The sequence below is a fragment of the Eptesicus fuscus genome, chromosome 14, assembly GCF_027574615.1.
Source record: "Eptesicus fuscus isolate TK198812 chromosome 14, DD_ASM_mEF_20220401, whole genome shotgun sequence".
NCBI lineage: Eukaryota > Metazoa > Chordata > Mammalia > Chiroptera > Vespertilionidae > Eptesicus > Eptesicus fuscus.
The window spans coordinates 11,134,456-11,156,500 of NC_072486.1; the positions used below are offsets into that span (position 1 = coordinate 11,134,456).

Genomic DNA, 22,045 nt, shown 5'->3' on the forward strand with positions numbered 1-22,045 from the left:
TATTTTATTATTGTATATTTCCTCCATTGTCATCCTTTTTAAAACCTTTTCATTTTTTGCAAGAGTATCTCCAACGTTTAGTTTATAGTGTCATAATAATTTTGCTCTTAACGCCCAATGACCTGTTTTTGCATTTTTTGAAAAAGCAGGAGCAAGTATATTGTTTAACTCTGTTACAGGCTGGCTAATTTAGATTTTTTTTCTTTCTTTTTTAACCATTCATGCCTCTCAGGACAAGAAGCATAAATAATGAGATGATTTTTTTTTTTTGGTAATTTTGAAAACATAGATCATGATGTGGATAGAATAGAAAAACCGATCCGTGCGGTGAAGACAGCTAAACGGATTGTGTTCAGAATGTATGCCTACCTGTGGTTTATGACATGATGCGTCACCCCATGTTCAGTTGTGTTTTAAAAAACATACTTCCCCTGGATGCGTTTTCGGTGTGTAGGTGAGCAGGGTTACTCCCGTGAGCCCACGGTGCTTCTGAGGTCACGTCTAGGCACAATTTCTTGGTGTCTGTTTAGCCACAATTAAAAATTTTAAAAAGTAAACCAGAGCAGCAAGGAACAAGACGATCCCTAATTTTATGTCTAGGATTGATCCCAAGGACCCGAGCACCCGGTCTCTCCCCAGCGGCCATGCAGCTTCACAGCTGGTCCAGCTGCAATAGAGAGAATGGTAAAGTGCAGGCCCATGCAGCACGTGACGCCAACAGCTTATTATTCCTCAGCAGAGCTCACATATGGGACCCAGAAATGAGGTTGGTCTTTGGGTAACATCATCATCAAGGTTACAGAAAGCGCAGAGGGAAACGCATCTTTCCCCGGCACCGCCGCGCCGCCAGCTCCGCCGCCTCCACGGCAGTGAGAGTTAATGAAATGCTCTTGATGCACATCTAGGGAGAGATGCATCTTGCACGCGGTGGGGGTCTCCGCGCCCCGCCTGTGCTCCTGGAACTCCCATTAGTGATAATGGGAGCTTCACCAAGCGCATCGAGGGGAAGAGAGACCCCAAAGTGATAAGGATTATTATGCATTAGAAATGATCATATACTTTTCTTTTCCTTCCTTCCTTCCCCCCGCCTCTTGAAAATCTTTTGGATGAGAAACTGTTGAGAGAGAATCTGAAAAGGGGAAGAGCAGGCAGCGGGCTAGACAGCCGGGGAAGCTGCTGGGATGCCCTAGCCACGCCACCACTTCTACTCTAGTTTTTAGCCCAAGTTTCGTTTCTTCAACCTTTTTTTTTGGATCAAGCCTAAGGCTGAGCAGCATGGGGAACACACAGGAGCCTCAACTATTTAGATCCTCTTACCTCCTGGCCAGTGACGGTGGGGGAGGGCCGTGCATGGGAAATGATGTCATCCTCTCTCTGCTCTAATTCCTGGACGTTTAAACTGACACTGACGGACTGCATGGGGCGCAACATTTGACCCATCTAGCAGTTGATTTAATCTGACTAGGATGTTTCAGCTTCTAAATCTCTATTTGTCTAAATAAGTGGTTTTTAAAGGAAATCAGTCACTTTATTATTAAGTAATTTTTTTCTAAAAAAAAAAAATTGACAATGTTTGGAGTGATCTGTCCAGCCAGAGTGCCCTCTAGTGTCCATTTATGGGATTTACTTCAGATACGCTTTGGGGGGGAAATGTAATGAAGGCGGCCACAGCATTGTTAGTTCTTGGTTGGATTCCCCGGCTTGTGCACATCCCTGCTGGTATCCGTGATGGGTGCTCAAATGCTAGAGCGGAGAGGTCAACAAGGTTCGTCTCTCTCTGCCGCCCTCCCTCCCTCCCTCCCTCCCTCCCTCCCCGTCTCCCCCTCCCATTTCCCTCCTCCCCTCCCTCTCTTTGTTTTAATTCTTAGAAAACGAGAGAGAAAAAACTAATAGGATTTTACTAGGTTGTGTATTCTAGTCCTTGTTTATTTAAAAGTATAATTGAAAAGTAGCGTCTTACTTCTAATATTCAGACTCCCTATTGTTCAGATTTTCTCCTTGGCTTTCAAAAATATTTCCACTATTAAAGAGAATTTTAAAAATTTCAAATGAACGTGGCACTTTGTACATATCACAAACCATGTGTCATAAGACGAGCGCCCTAATGACATGCTAATGTGACTGGTTGCGTTGGAATTGCCAGCGAGCCTGCTGTTTGAGAGCCATCTAACAAAACTAGGATGACAACCCCGATCCAGCATGTGTCTCCACAGTCATCCCCTCAGAATTCAAAGATGACACTCCATGATGGAAGTTGTCAGCCCATATATGTTCTGCCTGGTTAGTGACTACACGGACATCTTAGTGATATTACTTGCATTCTCTCTGCTTGCATTCTTTTTGCGTTAACTCATCAAAACTCAATTATCATGAAATTAAAAACAGGAAACAGTTCTCTGTGTAACAAAAGCATCCAGTGTACTTAACTCTGTGCTGTGTTTCAGGAGAGCCACAGTGTGTAAGTGACAAAGCATTTATTACCCGGTTTATTGTGGTATTACAGAGCGGAGAGCGCTAAATAATCAATCAGTTAATGGTCTGTATGGCAGCTTGAGCACATCACATCCATTGTGCTTATGCTGTTAGAAGGATGAGCTGATAACTCCAGTGTATGTTGCATGTTTATTCAGAGCCTAATGTCCTAAACTAGGGCTGACAGGCATCTTGAGAAATGCAGCTTCAGCTCTGACAATTTCTAAGTTGCTAAAATATTTGTAAAATAACTTGGAGAGGCTTTGGGTCCAAAAGGCCCCAAAGATAAGAGCTGGAATTACCCTTTGTATTATTTCCACTTTATCCTGTTTTCTGAAACTAGCTTTCGGTTTCAGAATTTTTAGAAAAGTGTTCCCTGGTTTGGGTTCGGTGTGTACCTCAGCTCCTTTGTTATCGTCATTGGTGTGGAGTGTCCCGATTCTGTAAAGGCGGCTACTTGGCACACAGTGTGTTTCTCACGCCTCTTGGCTGTTGCTCACTATGCAGGGTGGGTCTCATCTTCAAAGCATGTTGCCAGGGGGCTGAGGTCCGTCTGTAAAATGAGTGGGAAGTAACTTTTAGGTGCTGGTTTGATGAGAAAACGGTGCAATTACAGGTTTTAGATGAACAACAAAAGGAGAGAAAGAGGAAAAAAACAGACCTTCAAAATCAGGTCTTTTGGAAAAGGGTCCTTAATTAGATGATAGTAGAAGTAGGATTCTTGTACGGAGGTAATAAACATTTCCTTGGAGTCAGGAGTGAAATTTTTAGAGTATTTTGGTGGTTTGGGTGGCTCCTTACTTTCTCTTGGTTCATTTTTAAATGAGGGCCCACTGCAGGAGAGCCCTAACTCACGTTTTCTCTCTCTTCTTCCTAGGAGATAAAAGCACCGATTACGCTAATTTTTACCAGGGTTTGTGGGACTGCACAGGTGCTCTTTCTGATGAGTTGTCATTTAAACGCGGGGATGTGATTTACATTCTGAGCAAGGTAAGAAGACACCCGAAAATGACAGCTGCAAAGGGTGAATACACAACTAGATTGTTATGCATTTGGATCGCAACCCTGGGGAAAATGCCAATCGGAATTCTTCTAGGTCCTTGTTAACAATCGGGAGTTCACAATAATTAATTATTTTGTCAAGTGAAATATAATCAAAATTTAAACACAATCAGATAACAGGATTCAACTTAGCAGTGTGTTTACCTATCACTTGAGCCTTTGGCTCCCATCCACACTGCCTTCTCCAGAAACAATATACTTATGTGCAAGTTAACATTGTAAGGTATTAGGTTATTTATTATGTTTTTCTTTCCTCTTCCTTTTTATTCTTCTGTGTGCTTATTCTGATTTTGCCTGCCATTCACTACTGGAAACACCGTGTTTATAGAATAAGCTTTTCATCTTTATGTAAATACGTGGGGTGTTCCGACAATTTAAGAGCAATGCTTTTCTATTCAGACAGGTTTAGGTAATTTTTTTCAAGTGCCCAGTTTTGTTTTGTTTTTAATAGTTCTTTATTGATTTCAGAGAGGAAGGGAGAGGGAGAAAGAGATAGAAACATCAATGATGAGAGAGAATCATTGATCGGCTGCCTCCTGCACATTCCATACTGGGGATTGAGCCCACAACCCAGGCATGTGCCCTGGACCCAAATCGAACCCGGAACCTTTCAGTCCGAAGGCTGATACTCTATCCACTGAGCCAAACCGGCTAGGTAATTTTTTTTTAAGTTTAACATAATTGTATTTGTAAACATAATAGCAAAGTATGTTGCATGAACTCATCTTTATATATGAAAAGTCATGTCTGTGCCTCTTTAAGATACTGGATTATTCAAAGTCTTTCTGTCCTTCGATCTAAAAGTTTCTGTTTGTGATTACACTTCTGATGACGTGAGTGAGCCCCCTCAATCTTCACGTTTTAACTTTCCCTACTGTTAGGTGGGTGTTAAACCACCACCCCTTCAGTCTCCTTTATGCGGCTATTTTAGAAACAGGTGACACATGGAAACTGTAAGTATGAAAATGTTGTAGAAATCATAAGTCTAGGAATGTAATGTGGTTTCTTGATTAGAGAAATATTTTGGACTGTTCAGAAAGATGCTATGATTGTTAGATACAGAAGAGAATTTTAACTTTTGTTGGCTGGTGCATAAAATCATAGCAGAGAGTCATAGAACGGTTGAGCGAGGGATCTCAGGGATCATCTATCTGTTCGTGGTTTTTACAGGGAAGGGACTTGGGTCAAGAGAGTGCCAGAGCCTGTACTTCACAAGGCATCTTGACTTCCAGATCAGGGCTTTCTGTTGTTTTCATCTTGTACTTGTCTCTTCCTTCCTTCTTCCATCTCTCTCTTTTTCCCTTCTCCCTCCCTCTCTCTCCCCCTTCTTTTCATCCTTGTGTTTAATTTGAAACCATCATAAAGTACCTATAATGGGCCAGGTCCCGTTCTAAGCACCAGGAATGCAAAAGAGATACGATATAACCACTTGTAGATTATTGGGGGAAATATTTGGTAAGTAAATACATATAGCCAACTGTGATAATTGCTGGTTGAGGTGCCCGAAGCTAAGAGTTATCTTTTATTCCTCAGTCCTCTGCTCATTAGTGTGGGATTTTTTAATACATATTTTTGAAAGACACTTTCAGTTCTGGGAAGCTCTAGATGGCCATATCACAACTCTCGCCTTAGGCCTATTATTAAGCACTTGATTGTCTGAGTTAAGACAACAGGTTTTTGAGTTAATTACTTAATATAGGAACCAAACTGATTAGTTTCAGTTCTTTTTAAAAATATATTTTTTTATTGATTTCAGAGAGGAAAGGAGAGGGAGAGAGAAATAGAAACATCAATGATGAGAGAGAATCACTGATGGGCTGCCTCCTACATGCCCCCCCCACTGGGGATCGAGCCCTCAACCTGGGCATGTGCCCTGACCGGCTATCGAACCGTGACCTCCTGGTTCATAGGTTGCCACTCAACCACTGAGCCACACTGGCCAGGCTAGTTTCAGCTCTTGACAAACTTCCTTGGCATCACTCCTCAAATTTACTTAGCTCACAGCTTCTTTCACCAATTTAGCTGCAATTGTGTATAAAATTAAAAGGTTGATGAGCTTTCACTTGGAATCTCATATTAGAGGAGCAAATGGCAGATGCCCATTATATTCCTACTAGAGGCCCGGTGCATGAAATTCGTGCAAGAGTAGGCCTTCCTTTCCCCGGCTGCTGGCACCGGCTTCCCTCTGGCACCCGGGACCCGGGCTTCCCTCCACCACCAGCAGGCACCCAGGACCCAGGCTTTCCTTGCAGCGCCGGCTTCATCCAGAACGATGTCTGGTCTAATTAGCATATTATGCTTTTATTATTATAGGTGGTAAAATGTGAAACTCAGGAAGCCCAGGTGGGTCTGTTCTTAAAGTCTTCTCTCTGAACCAGGTTGTCTTTGTTGCTGAAAGCCTCGGAGTCCCAGCCTCCAGGAGGGGCTGTGAAGCGGGCAGCATCCCCATGGGCAGGTCTCAGTCCTCCCATTGCCTTCGAAACCATTTCCTGTTAATATGAAATTAAAAAGATAATCATACGTGTGCTGCCCTTCTAGGATTCCCGGGGAGGTAATTCCAGTACTCCCAGAACTGTCTTGTGGAGATGCTAATTTTATCTGTGAAGCCTGAGCGTAGAGCCCAAGTTAGTGGTGGTCCAGCATAGGGGCTATTACACACATCCCCACCCAGCTGTGGACCTAGTGGAATCCAGCAGAGATGTCTCAGTGAGGGTGAGGGTGAGAACAAAGGACACTTAGCTCTCCCTCGAAGGAACTTGGACTAATTCTGGGCCATTGGTGGGTGTCCCGGCAGGCGGTTGTCTGGTTGCTTTAAGGGTGAAGACTGACTCTTCCCCTTGGCTTTGGGCAAGTTCAGATTGGAATCTCCGGAGACTCCATTTTTATTTGGTTTGGCCTTCCAGTTTTTGTCAAAACTTGGCAAGCATAGACCATAAGTTAATATCATAAGTTCACTTAATATATGAATGATGACAGCAATTTAAATTCTTGGCATTACTGTAAATTCAGAACTCAAGGCCCTTAGTAGAAGAGAGTGAAAAATTGCTCAAAGGGGCTTGTTTCTAGATCAAAGTAGAGCTGATCATATGTATTGATAGGTTTTTTTAAAGTAGAATTAGTATAGAAATCACTAGCATTGTTATAGGCCTAGAAATTTGTTTAGTCTTTCTCAGAGTTGTATTTAGATGTCGTGATGATGGAATGAAATGTTACTGTTTTAATTCATTTGTTACACCATCTAGTGGCTCAGAATGAGCGGTGCAGGTAATTGCGGCTAATGTGCACAATCAAAATGATGTCATAAATCCAACTTTAAATCCAGCCATGGGCTATTACTTTCGTATCTCATGTCAATAAAATATTAGCATTAATCATGAAATTTTTTTCATCATTCTGAATTAAATGTAAAAATTGTATACATAAGGAAGAATACATTTTAAGGAGTCTAACAATATTTATGGAGACATAGAAAATGTATATTTTATAAAGAAGTTAATACCACAACTTTTCTAATAACACCCTTTAAAAGATTTTAAAGATATATAGCTTGCTTTTAATAATTAACTGATCTATAATTTGCAACATTTAATGATCTGTTTGCCTTGCCTTCTGGGAGGTTGTGAGTTCTGAAAATACTTTTGTAAAAAAGGCAACACGAGATAGTTTAAGAAAAATGTATTCTTTCCATATAAATAAACATTTAAACGAATCATGAAATAAAATGGCGCACATGATAATAAAGAGTGTTTTAATTTTGTAAGTGTAGTGACAGAAAAAGACCTCACTGGTTTGCGATTAGGCTGTCTTCATTGAAATTCACTGCAGAGATGCCGTTTCATTTTTAAACGCAGCCTTCTTCTGGCTTTGCAAGGAAGCCGTGATGGGTGTCAGCTGTGCTCTGTCAGCCTGGGGCTGATTTATTTATTTGGGGCCTCTTCTGAGAGTTACACACATCTTAGCCTTTCTTTTTAAATTTTTGGTGAAAATCAAATGCTGCAGTAAAGGAAGAAGAGGAGGCAGATACCCAGTTCTCCCCCTTTGCCTTTTTAACATTTTCCAATAGCAGCTGTCACATGACCCCTGGCTGAGCTAGCTCCTCCTTCCAAGAGTCCCTCATTTTCTTAGTTTTAACCTTTGAACCTCGCTAATAATATATCTAAATACTGCTTGCCTAAAAAAGCAAGCCGGTCGTAGCGTTTTGCGTACAGTTCTTTTCATAAGGGTTGCTGCTGTTTTTTAATGTGTTAAAATAAACACTTTATATACTTCAATAGTTCACTGGAGATTTAGAAACACACACACCCCCTCACCTCCCAAATGAAGCACTTTTTCTGGGGTGAATAAAACTGGGATTTGTCATTTTAATGACAACTGCCTTGTTAGTGAATGAACTCTGAAACAAGGCCTGGTTTCAGATTCATTTGATAGGGGAAAAAAATCACTTTTGAGTAGAAAATCTTTTAATTTTTTTTAGGAATTGAGTTGTTTAAAGTCATGCTAAATTCTCTTACCAGTTTGCACTTCAATTGTATTACCACCTTAAACACGGACATCTTCTCATCCTTAATAGTATTTCCCTAGAACTGTGTTTGTGAAATTTTATGATTTTAATAGCAGGATCCAGGGTAGATAGCTATAGGCATGTTCGTGGCCCTGCATACCTCTCTGGTATGCTATTCTACTTGCTGTTCTGGATTTTACATCCTCTCTTAGTTTATCTTTCAATCTGTGCTCATCGGTAAATTGCTAACCACATTCCTATTCTTACTTTTAAAGCAATAAATTAGTTTTAGAGACCTAATGACAGGAGAGCTACGCTTCAGCAGGAAAGAGGCATGAACTTCGTCTGGCATTAGCAGGAAAGCACCAGAGTCCGGAATCCTGGAATATTTTATCTAGTCGAGGGCATGTGCCTTGAGCTTTACAGCTTCTTGAAAAAATGTTTTATTAAGTCAGAGACAGGAAATGTTGGTTGACACTGTTCACTAATGTACAATAAGAGAGCTTTTAAAATTCTTGTTATTGTTGTTATTTTTTAGCGTGCCTTGGTTGGAATTCCAAGCATTGATGCTTTTCCACTTGTTTGTGACTTTTTCCAAGGACTGGCGAATCGGGATCGTTTGCTTCTCTTTGTGAAAATGTAACGATTCAGTCACTAGAGCTTTTCTTGGCTCCGAACCTATCAGGAAAGTAGAAATACAAGGAGAGTCTTGCTGAGTTTTTCCTTTGTGACCATCTGACCCCCTGGCCACAAATAGCATAGCCGGCCGCTGGGGAGTAACCAGGCCATCTCCATGTAGGACACATGGCTGGCTGCAGGCTGCTTCCCAGCATGCCGTCCCACCTTGCAGCCTTTCGGAAGGAGAAGGAGAACGGAGAGTCATGGTACTTGTAGCTGCCGTGGTTGGGGTGTGGTGGCATCTAGTTCCTATGCTGCCAATAGGGAGGTTGCCGTCTGAGGTCCAGTGAGGCAGGGGCCAGGCAGACCTGCTGGCTCCCACCCACCCCTCCCGAGGAGAGATGCTCAGTCTGTGGAGACAGCACCAGGTCCGACGGCCTGGTTCCCCTCCTGGGACCCCTCTCATCTCCTAGCAAACAGCATGCGCGAGCACTTCCCTGTTTTCTCTTGCACACAGTGGAGGGCGTGGTCCAGGGCCGTGCTGACAGGTGAAAGGGGACAGTGTGCAGCAAGGCAGCTGGCAGGCTGAGCCCCTGCGGTGGTTGAGAGGTGGCGTCAGAGAGGCCGGGCCGAGCTGCTGTTTGTAGGGCCTATGTGATTGAATTCTACAAGGAATGAGCAAACATTTGCCAGAAGCAAAACAACAACAAAAACACCCAAACACACACACACACACACACACACACACACACACACACACACTCTGCTGATCATTTTTTTTAAATCCTAAATTTAAAAATCCATGATTTCTTATGCCGTCCACCACTCCTCTGCAAAAAAAAATAGGAACCCCCTCCATGTATATATGGCACATTGTTACTCCTTTGTGATGTCTCCCTGCTCATTCCTTTAAAGGTCAGATTCCCTTGGGCCGAGCAGGATAGAGAACTGCTCACGACAATCAGACTGCCTTAGATTGCTCTCCAAAATACTCTATTTTTTGTTGCCCTGGTTTTTGCTACAGCAATGAATAGGGAGGGAAAGGGAAGAAATGGATCAAAATAGGTCCAGAGACATGGATACATGGAGGGGAGGAGGTGGGGGGATGGGAAGAGAGTAACCAAAGAACTTACGTGCATATATGCATATTCCATGGACACAGACAATAGTGTGATGTGATGAAGGCCTGGGGTGGGGCAGGGGTTGGGTGGAGGGGGGCAAAGGGGGGAAGTGGTTACTTAAAAATATTACAGCATCTGTAATACTGTCAACAATAACAATTTTAAAAGAAAAAGGATTTGTTGCATACCTGCGATATGCTGCTCTGGGCACGCATGTGCTCTCACTTGTCTGATTCATAAGCTAACCTGTGAAGTGTGTGGTGCGATTGTGCAGATGAGGAAACTGAGGCTCCGTAGGGTCACTATGCAGATTGCCTGAGGACACCAGCTAACAAGTAATTTCTCCTGGAATCTGCGCAGGTGTGGCCCTAAACCTTTCTCTGTCTGCTTCATCCCTCCGTGAGCCATGACTGCGACTGTCTATCTCTCTCAGCTCTGAACTTGAAGTAGACAGTGTGTCCTAACTTTTTGTATCTCCAATACCTAACCTATGGCAGATAGATGTTTAATATGTAATGAAAATGCAGTTAAAATGGGAAATGATACTGAACTTATTAAAAAGAATTAGAATCAGAGAATTAGCAGAACCTTAGTGCTAGCCCTTCACTGTAGAGGTGAGGAAATCTGGAGGCTCAAGATAATGGGGGGGGAGGATAAATAAAGGGAGAAAGAAAAAAGGATGACCCCCGTGGAGACCTTAAAATACAATGGAGTTTGTGCACTTGAGCTTCCAACTCCGCCTTGAGCTCCTTGGAAACCAAACTAAAAAAGGGAGAGATGGGGAACTAATAACTTCTCTTAATCATAAAGGACAGATCTAGGTTTTTTTTCCCAGTACTGGCTACTTAAAAAAAATTATCATGAATTTCTAGAATGTTCACTGATTATCTGACCTCAACCACTTTATATAATAAGTAAAACAGTGGCAGGTAATGCCCTCAATGCAAAAATTTTGTAGTAAATATAACAACAGATTTCATTCTATGAGGTCCAAATATATAATAATTGGACTTACTGCTTTACATTAAATATGTAGCTGGATTGTTGTGAGGTCTCAAGGAGTGAGGTATACAAAACAAAAAATCATCCCGAAAGGACTTGGGGATTGCTCAAGGTCACATACCTAGTTAGTAAGAGCTGGGATGAGACTCTGGGTCATCCGAGAAAATAACCACAGGAATGAGAAGGAGCCGAAAACCCAGTAGATTGTCCCTTTCGCCCGCCACACTGTTTCTCCCATTGCAGGGCTCTGTCTTAACCTCCGCGGTACTCACAGTAAATTCAACTGAACTCATTTCTTCAAAGAACTGGCATTATTTGCCCCAGTTCTGCAGGAGACAGATATATTTATTTCTGCTGGTGGCATTTAAGCTCTTTAGACAAGGTATTATTTATAGTGCATGCCTGTTTTTATGCCAGTATCATTCTGTTTTGATTACTATGGCCTTGTGGTATAGTTTGATATCAGGTAGCATGATTCCTCCAACTTTGTTCTTCCTCAAGATTGCTGTGGCTATTCAGGTTCTTTTGATATTTCATATAAATTTTTGGAATATTTAGTCTAGTTCTGTGAAATATGCCCTTGGTATCTTGACAGGAATTGCATTGAATCTATAGCTTGCTTTGAGTAGTATAGATAGTTTAGTGATTTCTTCCTATCCATGAATACACTATGTGCTTCCACTTATTTGTATGTTCTTCAGTATCTTATAATTTTCTGAGTACAGGTCTTTCACATCCTTGGTTAAATTTATTTCTAGGTGAGTTGATAGTTTGTTTTTTATGCAGTTGCAAATGGGATTGTTTTCTTAGTTTCCCTTTCTGGTAGTTCATTATTGGTGATTAAAAATGCAACTGTTTACTGGATATTTCTTTTGTATTCTGCTACTTTATTGAATTCATTTATCAGTTCTAGTAGTTTTTGGTGGAATCTTTGGGATTCTCTATATACAGTACCTTGTCATCTGCAAATAATGATAGTTTTACTTCTTTCTAGTTTGGATGCCTTTTATTTCTTCTTCTTGTCTGATTGCTGTGGCTAGGACTTCCAGTGCTACGTTGAATAGAGTGGTAAAAGTGCGCATCCCTGTCTGGTTCCCGATCTTAAGGATAATGCTTTTAGCTTTTGCCAGTTGAGTCTGATTTTGGCTGTGTGTTTGTGACATGTGGCTTTTCTTATGCTGAGGTATAGTCCCTCTATTCCCACTTTGCCGAGAGTTTTTACCATAAATAGGTGCTGGATTTTATGGAATCCCTTTTCGGCAGGCATCTATTGATACGATAAATGGTGATGAAAGGAGACCTTCCTTGATGATTCAGAGATACTGTCAGGCAAAGAAAGGTCAAATCAGGCTCAGTAGAAGGTGGCCTTGGCACTCAGTGTATTTCACCAACCAACACACGACTCTGGCAACTGCTCCCAGGCTCACCCTCTCCTTCCACGCCAGCTGTCACCCTCTTGCGCAGGCCTCCTCACCTCGCCTGGATCAGTCCTGCCTCTCCGTTCGCCTCAGGAACTGCCTTTGCCAGCTCGCTCTGCTGCTCCGGAACTCCCACTGGCTCCTCAGGGCACTGACTGTGGACTCCTCGCGTGGCTGCCCCCACCTGCCGGCAGTCAGTGCGTGGGGAGCAGGCGGAAGTTCTTGAAAGAGGTAACCTGGAGAAAGGATTTCCGTGTTTTAATTATCTAGTGTTCATACTATTGCCATGTGTATGAATAACTTGAGAAATTGAAAATATCACAGGGAATAGTTGGAAGAGAGGTACACGTTTGAAGAAACGGCCTTTCGAACACCTGTCGCTTTCAAACAGATTGGCAACTAATTTCTGAAAGGAGTAGCACTTCACAACATCTTATTGGTGTTTCAGGTTTCTGGTGAGGCACCGTTCCTCTACCAGATGGTTAGCCGAAAGTGGATTAGCGTACTTGAAAAATGAGAATCATGGAGCTGCAAAGGGTTTAAGTAGGAGGAGTTGGGCCTCCTGTACGTGTAAAATACCACACGGCACAGTCCGAGACTCAGTCAGTCAGTGAACACGCACATACGTTTGCTGTGGTGCTGGCTCAGGTCCCCGTTCCACTCTATCAAAACTAGCGCCCTTTTCCTACGTTATTACTCAGTCACTTTAATCTATTGCTTAATACCTGTTAATGGAGGCCTGAAATTTTAACTAGCCAATAAAACTAATGAAAGCGATTGTGATGGTCTGAGAACTGAAAACAGGAGTTAGATCACAACTGTTGAGGGCGGCTTCACCATGATTCCCTCGGATTGCTGGGCGTTGGGCTTTTGCTGTGACCGCCACATCGCATTTTGCCTCGAAGCCATCCCTGTGGCAGATATTGAATTCCATTTGAGCGCTGTCTTTAGACAGTCAGCACCCCTGCACCTCTGGATGGCGAAGGCATTCCTACAGGAAGAGAAAGAAGCTTTGTGTCAGTAATTACCTAACGTTGTCAGAAGCTGACTGCAGGCCCCTGCCCAGTGATAACAGAAGAACCGCATAATGTAGCTTTATAGCACATGATTAATAGAAAATAATTACACGTCCTACAAAGGGATGCAATATTTCTTATAAATTGACTAGAATGGTTTCCTGTAGATTAAAGGACTCTTCATTATTTTATCAGTCCTGCTGAAGGGCAGTCACTGGCCTACGCTAGCGTTTCACTCGCTGCTAAGAGCCCAGGAGGGTGAGGGAGACCAGATGGCAGATCTTCCTGTACCCGAGCTCTCGTGAGCCATAAGATGACAGGACGCTTCCTAACTTTTCAGAGATTCGGATGGCAGCCTGCTCTGGTTCTGTCTCTTCATTTTTTGTTTATGAACAAGATCAGGCTTGAGAGTTGCCGTTTTTTTTAATGACCCACCTGTGACTTTTAGACCAATACTGTCTATACTCAGTATGTGGACTGCAAGACGGGATTGTGTGGATTGTATTATTTTCCGCTGTAAGTAATCCAGCATTCATAACCACATTTGTTTGGGGGAGGGCAAAGAAAGGCCCATTTTCTTCTTCAGAGGCGACCTTGCGTGATAGTGCGTCTTCAGGCCGAAGTCGAGAATACTGTACTCCAGGAAGCAGCTTCCTCCCCTTTTATAGGCTGCAAATGGCTTAATTGGGATTCATGTTGCTCAGGAGGCTCATACAGGGGATGGTAATGATAAAAGTAACAGCTTCTGTGTTTGCCGTCTTGTCGACGTGCGCTTGCGGCCGCGGTGTAAACCCATAAATTTGCCTACTAGATTTTTACCTCACTATATTTCATCTTACCTCTTAATTCCACACAGGAGTATTCGGTGGAATCCTTTACGAACGCAACGTAATAAACACTCTGGTTTTTTATTTATACCTTTTTCTGATTTAAACCTGTGCTATTTTAGAGTACTTTTATGAGGTGTGTATTTCATACGGTTTTCAATCATTTTAAATTAATTAAGTGAAGCATTTAAGAGGATTTCAGTCTAGAACTTTATTTTTTTTTTCTGGAATGTTTCTTTTAAGGGACCTGTTTACAGCTGGATAAGCTCCTCCCTGCTGTTTGCTGCTGTTTCCCACTCAATGAACCCTCCCAGTCACTGTCAGGCAGAACTCGCTCACGTGTGAAGCATGCCATCGGTCCTTGGTTGAAGTGATTTGCTGGAAATCACTTTCTTAAATTTGGGTGTGAGTCAGCTTCTTGAGAACAATAATGTATCTTTAATTGAGAGCACAGGTTATAACCACCGCAGAATATTATAAACTTTCTGGTTTGTAGTTGGAATCTAAACGTTGACACCCAGATTGTGGGCTCTTCTCTGAAAGCAGGTTTGGGTCCTCGAATGCCGCTCACTGCACGTGTTCTGTGCCTGTCCTTTCGGGCCTTAATTTCTTTCCTCCTTCCAAATAATCAGCTGTAAAAACAGACCGGCGTTGGGTCAGAGCTCTCACACTTACGTTTACCCTATTAACCATCTAGCTTGAGGTTTTACAAGGTACGACTTTGGCCTCTGAAAGGTTAAATACGTTTGTTTTGTTAAGCATTAGGCTCTAATTGTACTCATTGCCTTAAAAATTGAAAAGGGCAGTTTTATTAGGTACCTACTGGCGTATAATGGTTGCTAATCTTAGCTTTCAGTAAGTTGGTATTTTCTTCTGGTAAATACAGCCTACATACATTACAGTCATCACCATGGAGTTCTGGGCATCAGACTATGTCGTTTCTTAGGCAGTTTTGTCCACTGAGTTCACACTATCAGAGAACTTTTCAACTTAAAATCATGAGCCAGATGTGCTCTCGTTAGAATCAGAAGCCTTTGTCCTCTCTCCTTCCACCCTGTTCTTGGAGTAAACCTCGTTCTGGTACGTCACCGTTCAAAAAGCACATGTAGGCTTAGCCCCATAATCTCTCTATCGATAGACTACATATCAGTGCACACTTAGTGCTGCTACATTTGTATTGAAGAACTGTGACTTCCTTTCTGATGGTCAGTGGCATACTAATCAGTACAGATGCCAAGTCTGTGCCTGGATTAACCTTCCCTCCCACGTGCAACCCATTTATCTGGGACTCGGATGTTGGGAAATCATAGCCTATTGAATTACTTTGGGGATTGATTTTAAAAATTTATCTTTAGGAAAAATTAAATTTGGGTCCTCCAATGCTTTTGTAGAGTATTGCTTTGGAAAGATATTATTCTTGAAACTTGTAATTCATTTTACTTTGTTTTTCTCACGAAACATAAATAAGTTTGAGATAAAAGTACATTAGTCAACCTGGCAGACCTATGAGACTGGTTACAGAGAGCTCACGATGCCTAAAGCAGTGGTGTGTCTGCCGCGGAGGCACAGGGGAGGAGTGGAGGTGCAGGCTTATCTCCCAGGACAAGGTAAAGGCGACGTGGCCCTTCACTCCCTCTCTTTTACAGCTGGGTTAATATTTCGCCTTTATAACTTGGGATACTTTTATTTCCCATTGAGCGTCTACTGTAAGGGAGAATCTAACACCATCTTTAAATTCCTTCTGCCCATCCTTTATCAATTGTAGTTAATGATCAATAAAAGACAACAAATGCCTTGGGGAAGCTTTCTTAAAGGAGCCCTTTTGTGAACGGTTTTATAAAGAATTGGCGGGGGGGGGGGGCGTGTTATTAGTGTTTCCTCATTTTCTCTAATTTATCTGTTTAAAATGTCTATGTGCTTATACAAGGTTTTCTTAAGAAGAGGCATACCTCTATATTCTAAATCATTTTTGGTCATAGGAGTTTAAGTAGGAATTAAGTAGTTTATTGTGGGGAAAAAATTCTGTCCTTGCTAGATGGTAAGCTTCTTGAAGGCAAAGGTGGTATCCTAAGGATCCTGGCTGTGACCCTGTAGCCCTTAGCAGAGGAGAGAGAGGGAAAGGAGGGAGGGAGGGAGGGAGGGAGGTTGATTCACTTGTTAGGTTCTTATAAGTGACTGTTTCTGTGTTCTACACCCAGTAATAAACAGGCTTTGTCTTATACTTTAATTTAAATCTTTGCCTAGCAGCATTTTTAAAGTGTCCAGAAACAAAAAAAGATGAAAATGTTTCAATTTGCAGCTCAAGCTCTTGTAACTTTATAAAAAGAAATAACATTTCTCAGAAGTTGCACACAAAGGACATTGTACTTCCACCAGCCTAAAGGTTAATATTGCATATTGTTTTCAATTAGGAATACAATAGATACGGCTGGTGGGTAGGAGAAATGAAGGGAGCCATTGGCTTGGTGCCGAAAGCCTACATAATGGAGATGTATGATATCTGAGAGTCCTGGGTAAGTACATTTTAATCCAATATTCTGTAATAGCTCATATGTTCTCTTGGTCTCTGCATTATGAGTCTTTGCCTTTTTCTAAGTCTTGGTAGTTTTCTGATAACGTGGAGATTATGCTCCCAAATCTTCTTCTTTTTAAAAAGGAGTCTGGTTCAATTTTAAAAATAATTTCGTGGAATTTACTTTGGAAATAGATTATTAAGAGAAAGTATGTGTGGTAATCCAAACCTCCTCCTCTTTAGTAAAATACCACTTTTTATGGCCTTTCTGAGGAGCCCGAGGGACAGAAAGAAGGTTGCGTAAACATTCATTTTTCCTCGGCTAAAAAAAAAAAAAGTAAATTTTTTCTAAACAGGAAAAAAAAATCAACGTTTCGGTTGAAGAAAAAAATGATAATGCACCTTTCCCTTCTGCCCGCAGCCGAGGAGGGGTCTCCTGCTACTCTGCGAAGGCCGTGGAGTCAGAACCGTCGGGGAGGCCTGAGCGGCAGCGCTTAACCTTTCCTTGTTTTGTTGAGCATCCCGCGTCTTCATTGCTTTCTGCGTTCATAGCATCGCTCTGACGTGAAACTAAATGAAGGATATGAATGCAAATTAGATACAAGCTGTACACTTAGACCTGTTGCTGTTTTGCAAAGAAATGATTGTAGTTTTTACTTACTCATTTGATTTGTGTGAAGAACTCAGCACTATGTTATATGTTCCACGTCGTCACTGCTACTTCTGGTATGAGTTGCAACTTCTCTCAATATTGGCCGTCAGTTATTTTTGTCAAATATAATATGTAATTTCATAGAAATGTAAACTGCATATATCATGTAAGTTTTGGGTAGATGCTTTAGTAAAGCCTTACCGAATAAGGCATTATTAAAGCTTTAGAGATGTTTTATGGCAGTATTTATTTTTCCACACATTAGTAACATGTTTTCCCGGAAGAATTTTTACCATGGGCGAGTTTGCTTTGTGTTAAATCTCGCCACAAGAAAGGAAACAGGATCGAATTGCGAATGGTAGTGTGCTGTCACCCTCTACAACACGCGCTGACTGGCACCGTGGTTCATGTGAAGTCCTGGATCAAGAGCAGATACCCTGGTCAGATGATGGGCTGGCCAGCATCTTCTATCATCATTTTGTTTAAATTTAATAAAATAAAAAATTCCTAAGGCCCATCTCCATTCTCCACCACTGTAAGGGCACAAGGCATCTCAGTGTGCTCTGAGAGTGAGGGGGTGGCCCCAGCCCTCTCCTCCTGCCTGATCGTGGCTGTGGCAGGGGACCCACCACAGGGCCACTCCAGCCTGAGTCTCCTCGGGCTCCTCCGAGCAGAGGAAGGAGCAAGGTGGGGACCACAGCAGCAGGCCCGACAGTGGAGCACGCGCCCCGCTACCTGAGCAAGACTTGCAGGATTATGTCATCACCTGTTCATGTGTATTTGAAACCAAAGGTATTGTAAACGCCTACAAGGTACCGGTCTGCTCTTAACTTATACCCCAAGGTACTGCGGAACGGATAATCATTTCGAGTAGCCATAATCTCCTCATATTGAATCACTGATTGGCAGGTACCTTTGTTGAACTTTTCAGATCTTTGCTTTTATGAAGATAAAGATTCTGACCATGCAAGCAAGCTGGTAATATTTAAAAACCTTCATTACTTACATGAAACTGTTTGCAGGCACTATTTCAGAGTGTATATGTACCATTATCGCCTTAATACCATGATCACGTTTTATTCTCAGATGTGAAAGAATATTCATTTTAGGGATTGGGAGTAAACTCTAGTTTATATAAATTATATACATTGTTGAGCTTAAGCTGTCAGACATGAATCGGTGCACTTGTTAATCTGGTCCTAATAGAGAGCATTGGGGTAGAGTGAGAGCATCTTGGGGAACGTAAGACAAGCGGAGATGAGGCTACAGGGCTGGTTTTCGAAGCCCGACAGGTTGAAAAGCAAAAGCAGTGGTGGGTTTCCACAAAACGTGGGCTTGCTGGCGGCGTGGACACAGGTTTCCTGCTTCGGGCTTCCGTGAAGATTGTAGCCCTGGGCCAGTAGGTGGCAGCAGCCTTTCATTGCATACCCAGCCCCCGGGAAGCCCTCCCCCACTCGGGCCCAAACCCCCGCAGAATGTAGAGCGAGTAGAACAGCGCTGCCTCCTTTTACAGTTAATCCAGGAGAGGGAGTCCTTCGCCAACGGATGACCAGTGATTCCAAGCCAGGCAGTCTCTGTGAGCGGTGGCGGTGGCGATACGGAAATCTAGTGTGGCCTCTGCCTGAGCTCCTCTGGCCTTTGTTCTTTTGAAACTGGAATCCAGGTGGGAGATAGGAAAGAAAACCAAGATTTCAAATTGGAGTGACAGGGAAAATAATCACTGCTTTCAGTTCATGACAAGTTTATATTCATTTGGTGAAATCTTCTGTATACTACCAGGGAGAAAGTTTTCTTTACACCCTTGACAATATATCACACACTCTTCAAATCATAATAATATAATTAATGTGACTCTAAACAACATGGCTTGTTAGAAAATGTGCTAATTGCTATGTTCTCATTATGTTTGCTTAGTTTTTATTTGTTTTTCTATGAACAGTTAGAGAGCTGTTTTTTTCCAAAGGTGATTGTAAGTCATATTTTATATAGCATTTTGCTTGATTATTTGCACTGTACTGAATTTGTACTCTATTGCCATTAGATCTTACAATAATGTTCCACTCTGCAAATTTTTAAGGTTCAAATAAAGTTTAATTGTTTGCAAACTGTTATGATGCTAATAATTCAACAGCCTGCTGTGTTACTAATGAAATTACTTTGTTATGATTAATTTGGAAAATAGTGTGTTGATTGTAGTAATTAAGCACAACAAGGTGAAGTAAATGATTCTAATGCCATCTGGCCTCCAAAGTGAATGAAGAAATGAAATAGGGCTGTCATCTGAATTCATTCAAAGAAGTAAGGATAATACAAATGACTTTCATTGCTATGAGGACTTACCCTTAACCACATCTCACTCCATTCTGTTTTTGCCACTTTGTTGCATGTGACACTTCCTTTTATGAAAAAAAGAATGCTATTTAGCCTAGTAATTGTTATCAATACTTTATATTATTTTAAGGCAATTATTTTTACCTTGCACCAATTTAATTACAGGTAATTACATAAAGTATTATAGGATCATAGATAATCACTTTTCACCCATCTGTAGGTGAAATACAGGTATATGTGGGGGAGGGGTTGCTATGGTGTGAAAACATGTATCCTTTCATAAAGAGTAGAAATCCCATTCAGTTGTTTCTGAAATGTTTCTACTTAAGACTCTCACAGGCCTATTTCTATGTTTTCTCTACTTTCTCCAGTCTAATTGATTCCCACCCACTTCAGAGAGTCTGGTCCCTTGCAGGGTCATGACTAAAAACAGAACCGAGAACCCAGTTATAAATTAGCCATTCGGCCACTATAAGAAAACTGGCCCTAACCTATGTGTTGTTTAAAAGCTTGAACTTCATCAGCGAGACTGAGTGAAGCATTGTGAGTAAAGTTCTTCTAAACTTCAGGTGAGTCCATTGTTTGTATCTCAATTGTTGAGTGGAGATACAGACACAAACTATAGAGAGAGCCTTTTACTTTCCTTGATTCCCATAGATTCAAGAATATTTAAAATCGATCCATGTGGTAGAGGAGGAGGTGTGGTGGAGATTCAAACAGGATTCAACCATAGAAAATACAGCTTCACTCAGAGGTTGAAGGAATCTAATTAATATATAGAACATAAAAACATTTGCTAAAATGGCCCGAGTTGTTGGTAAAATCCTGAGTATTCCAAAATACAGAGAAACAAAAAGTAGTATATTATTAAAGTGTCTTTCTACAAACTTCACTGCACCATGCAGGTCGATCGCCTGGATTGGGAACAAGGAATTCCCAGACGTCCTCAGCTTCAGCCAGGATTACCATCCCCGCCTTGCATCTGATTGCCTCTAGAATGTCTGTTAGAACCCCTGATAGTGTAACATTTTGCTGAGATGAGGTACATACTTGTAAACAGTATATGATCACAGTAACACGGAACCGCGTTTCACTAATATTGTGTGGAAGGGGCTTTTTCTGGCTTTCCCTGGTAGAATCTGCTCTATCATTACTTGGTCACAAATACATGACTTAGTGCCACCAGGGTACTTCAGACTATATGGTGCGTATCCAGTGAATAATTTTTAATCAACTGATTTGCAGCCCTGCCCCCCAGTATGTCAAGCCCTGAGATTTAAGAAGAGTTGACTTCTGTGCCTAGTAGGGAAAATGCCTTCATCCTTGTTACATTGGCTTTCTGACAACATTCTCTACGTCAAAAAGTCATTCCTTTCCTGAGACTTTAAAAGCAGCTTCATTGTCCCCTAATGCCGTCAACAAGTGGGTTGGATTGTATTGTTGGTGACTGAGTTAAGTGGCAGTTAGTGTGATGTTTAGTGTTGTCACTTTCAAAGAAGGCGAAGGCCACTCAGGCAGCCTGGGGCGAGTGACCTGACCTAGCTTCCCTTCCCAGCACTCCCCAGCCACGGCTGGCCCACCTGCCACCTGGGATGGACCAAAAAGGAATTTCCCCAAGTGGGAAGTTTCACAGTTGTTGCCAAATCCAACCATAATCCAACTTTTGTCTTTTTTTTTTTTAACCTTTACTCCCTATTTCCTTAAAGATGTATGATTATGTTAACTTGAGCGCTTTGAGTCCCCACGGTGGCAGGAACCTTAAGGGCCAGAAGTAGCCTTAGTCACTTCTGTGCTCAGCTCAGGTCTGTCCGACTGGGAAGGCGCTGGAGGCTGAGCCAAAAAGCGTGTGACTGCAAAATCGCCCCAAAGCCCACCTCCCAGGTGCTCACCTTGATGGGTGAACCGTGGAAAGTGTCCCTCGGTCTCTCTCCACAGCTGCCTTTGCTATTCGCCATTCCTCGGAGAGGTAACACAGAACAGCACGGGTCTGTTGTCTATATATTGGCCGCAACTTTGTTTTATTTTTTAAAAAAATATATATTTTATTGATTTTTTTTTTACAGAGAGAAAGGGAGAGGGGTAGAGAGTCAGAAACATTGATGAGAGAGAAACATCGATCAGCTGCCTCCTGCACACCCCCCACCAGGGATGTGCCCGCAATCAAGGTACATGCCCTTGACCGGAATCAAACCTGGGACCCTTCAGTCCGCAGGCCGACGCTCTATCCACTGAGCCAAACCGGTTAGGGCTGGCCTCAACTTTGTAATAGAAAAATACCACTAGAGTAAAAGCAGGTGCCATGTGGTAGCTTGAGCGGCAGCTTGCCTCTTCTTTGAGGAAAGGGTCACATGGGGACTCTCGAAGGAGGAAATTAAGGACACCAATGCACGCCGATTAAGACCGACTGCTTCAGAGGACGAGAAAGTTCCAACAAATATGCAGGTTCCCGTATACAGCCTCTCCTCCCGGGTCCCCTGGGAGTCCACCTAGGAAACCCTGTGTCTTTAACTGCC

General features: G+C 42.2%; 1 protein-coding gene across 3 annotated transcripts in view; it reads left to right on the forward strand.

Moving 5' to 3' along the window:
- The window catches only part of SKAP2 (src kinase associated phosphoprotein 2), a 159,207-nt gene that overhangs the window by 127,264 nt on the left and 9,898 nt on the right, over window positions 1-22,045 (forward strand). Inside the window, exons 11-13 of one of the 3 annotated variants that reach the window (XM_028155430.2) lie at window positions 3,350-3,462; window positions 16,449-16,550; window positions 16,971-19,306. The exons of 1 other annotated variant lie outside the window; for it this stretch is intronic. In XM_028155430.2, coding sequence (XP_028011231.2) covers window positions 3,350-3,462; window positions 16,449-16,541 — 206 coding nt within the window. In that variant the 3' untranslated portion in view covers window positions 16,542-16,550; window positions 16,971-19,306. Of the gene's footprint in view, window positions 1-3,349; window positions 3,463-16,448; window positions 16,551-16,970; window positions 19,307-22,045 lie in introns of those variants that run through there. One more of the 3 variants, XM_054726071.1, reaches the window with a different exon arrangement.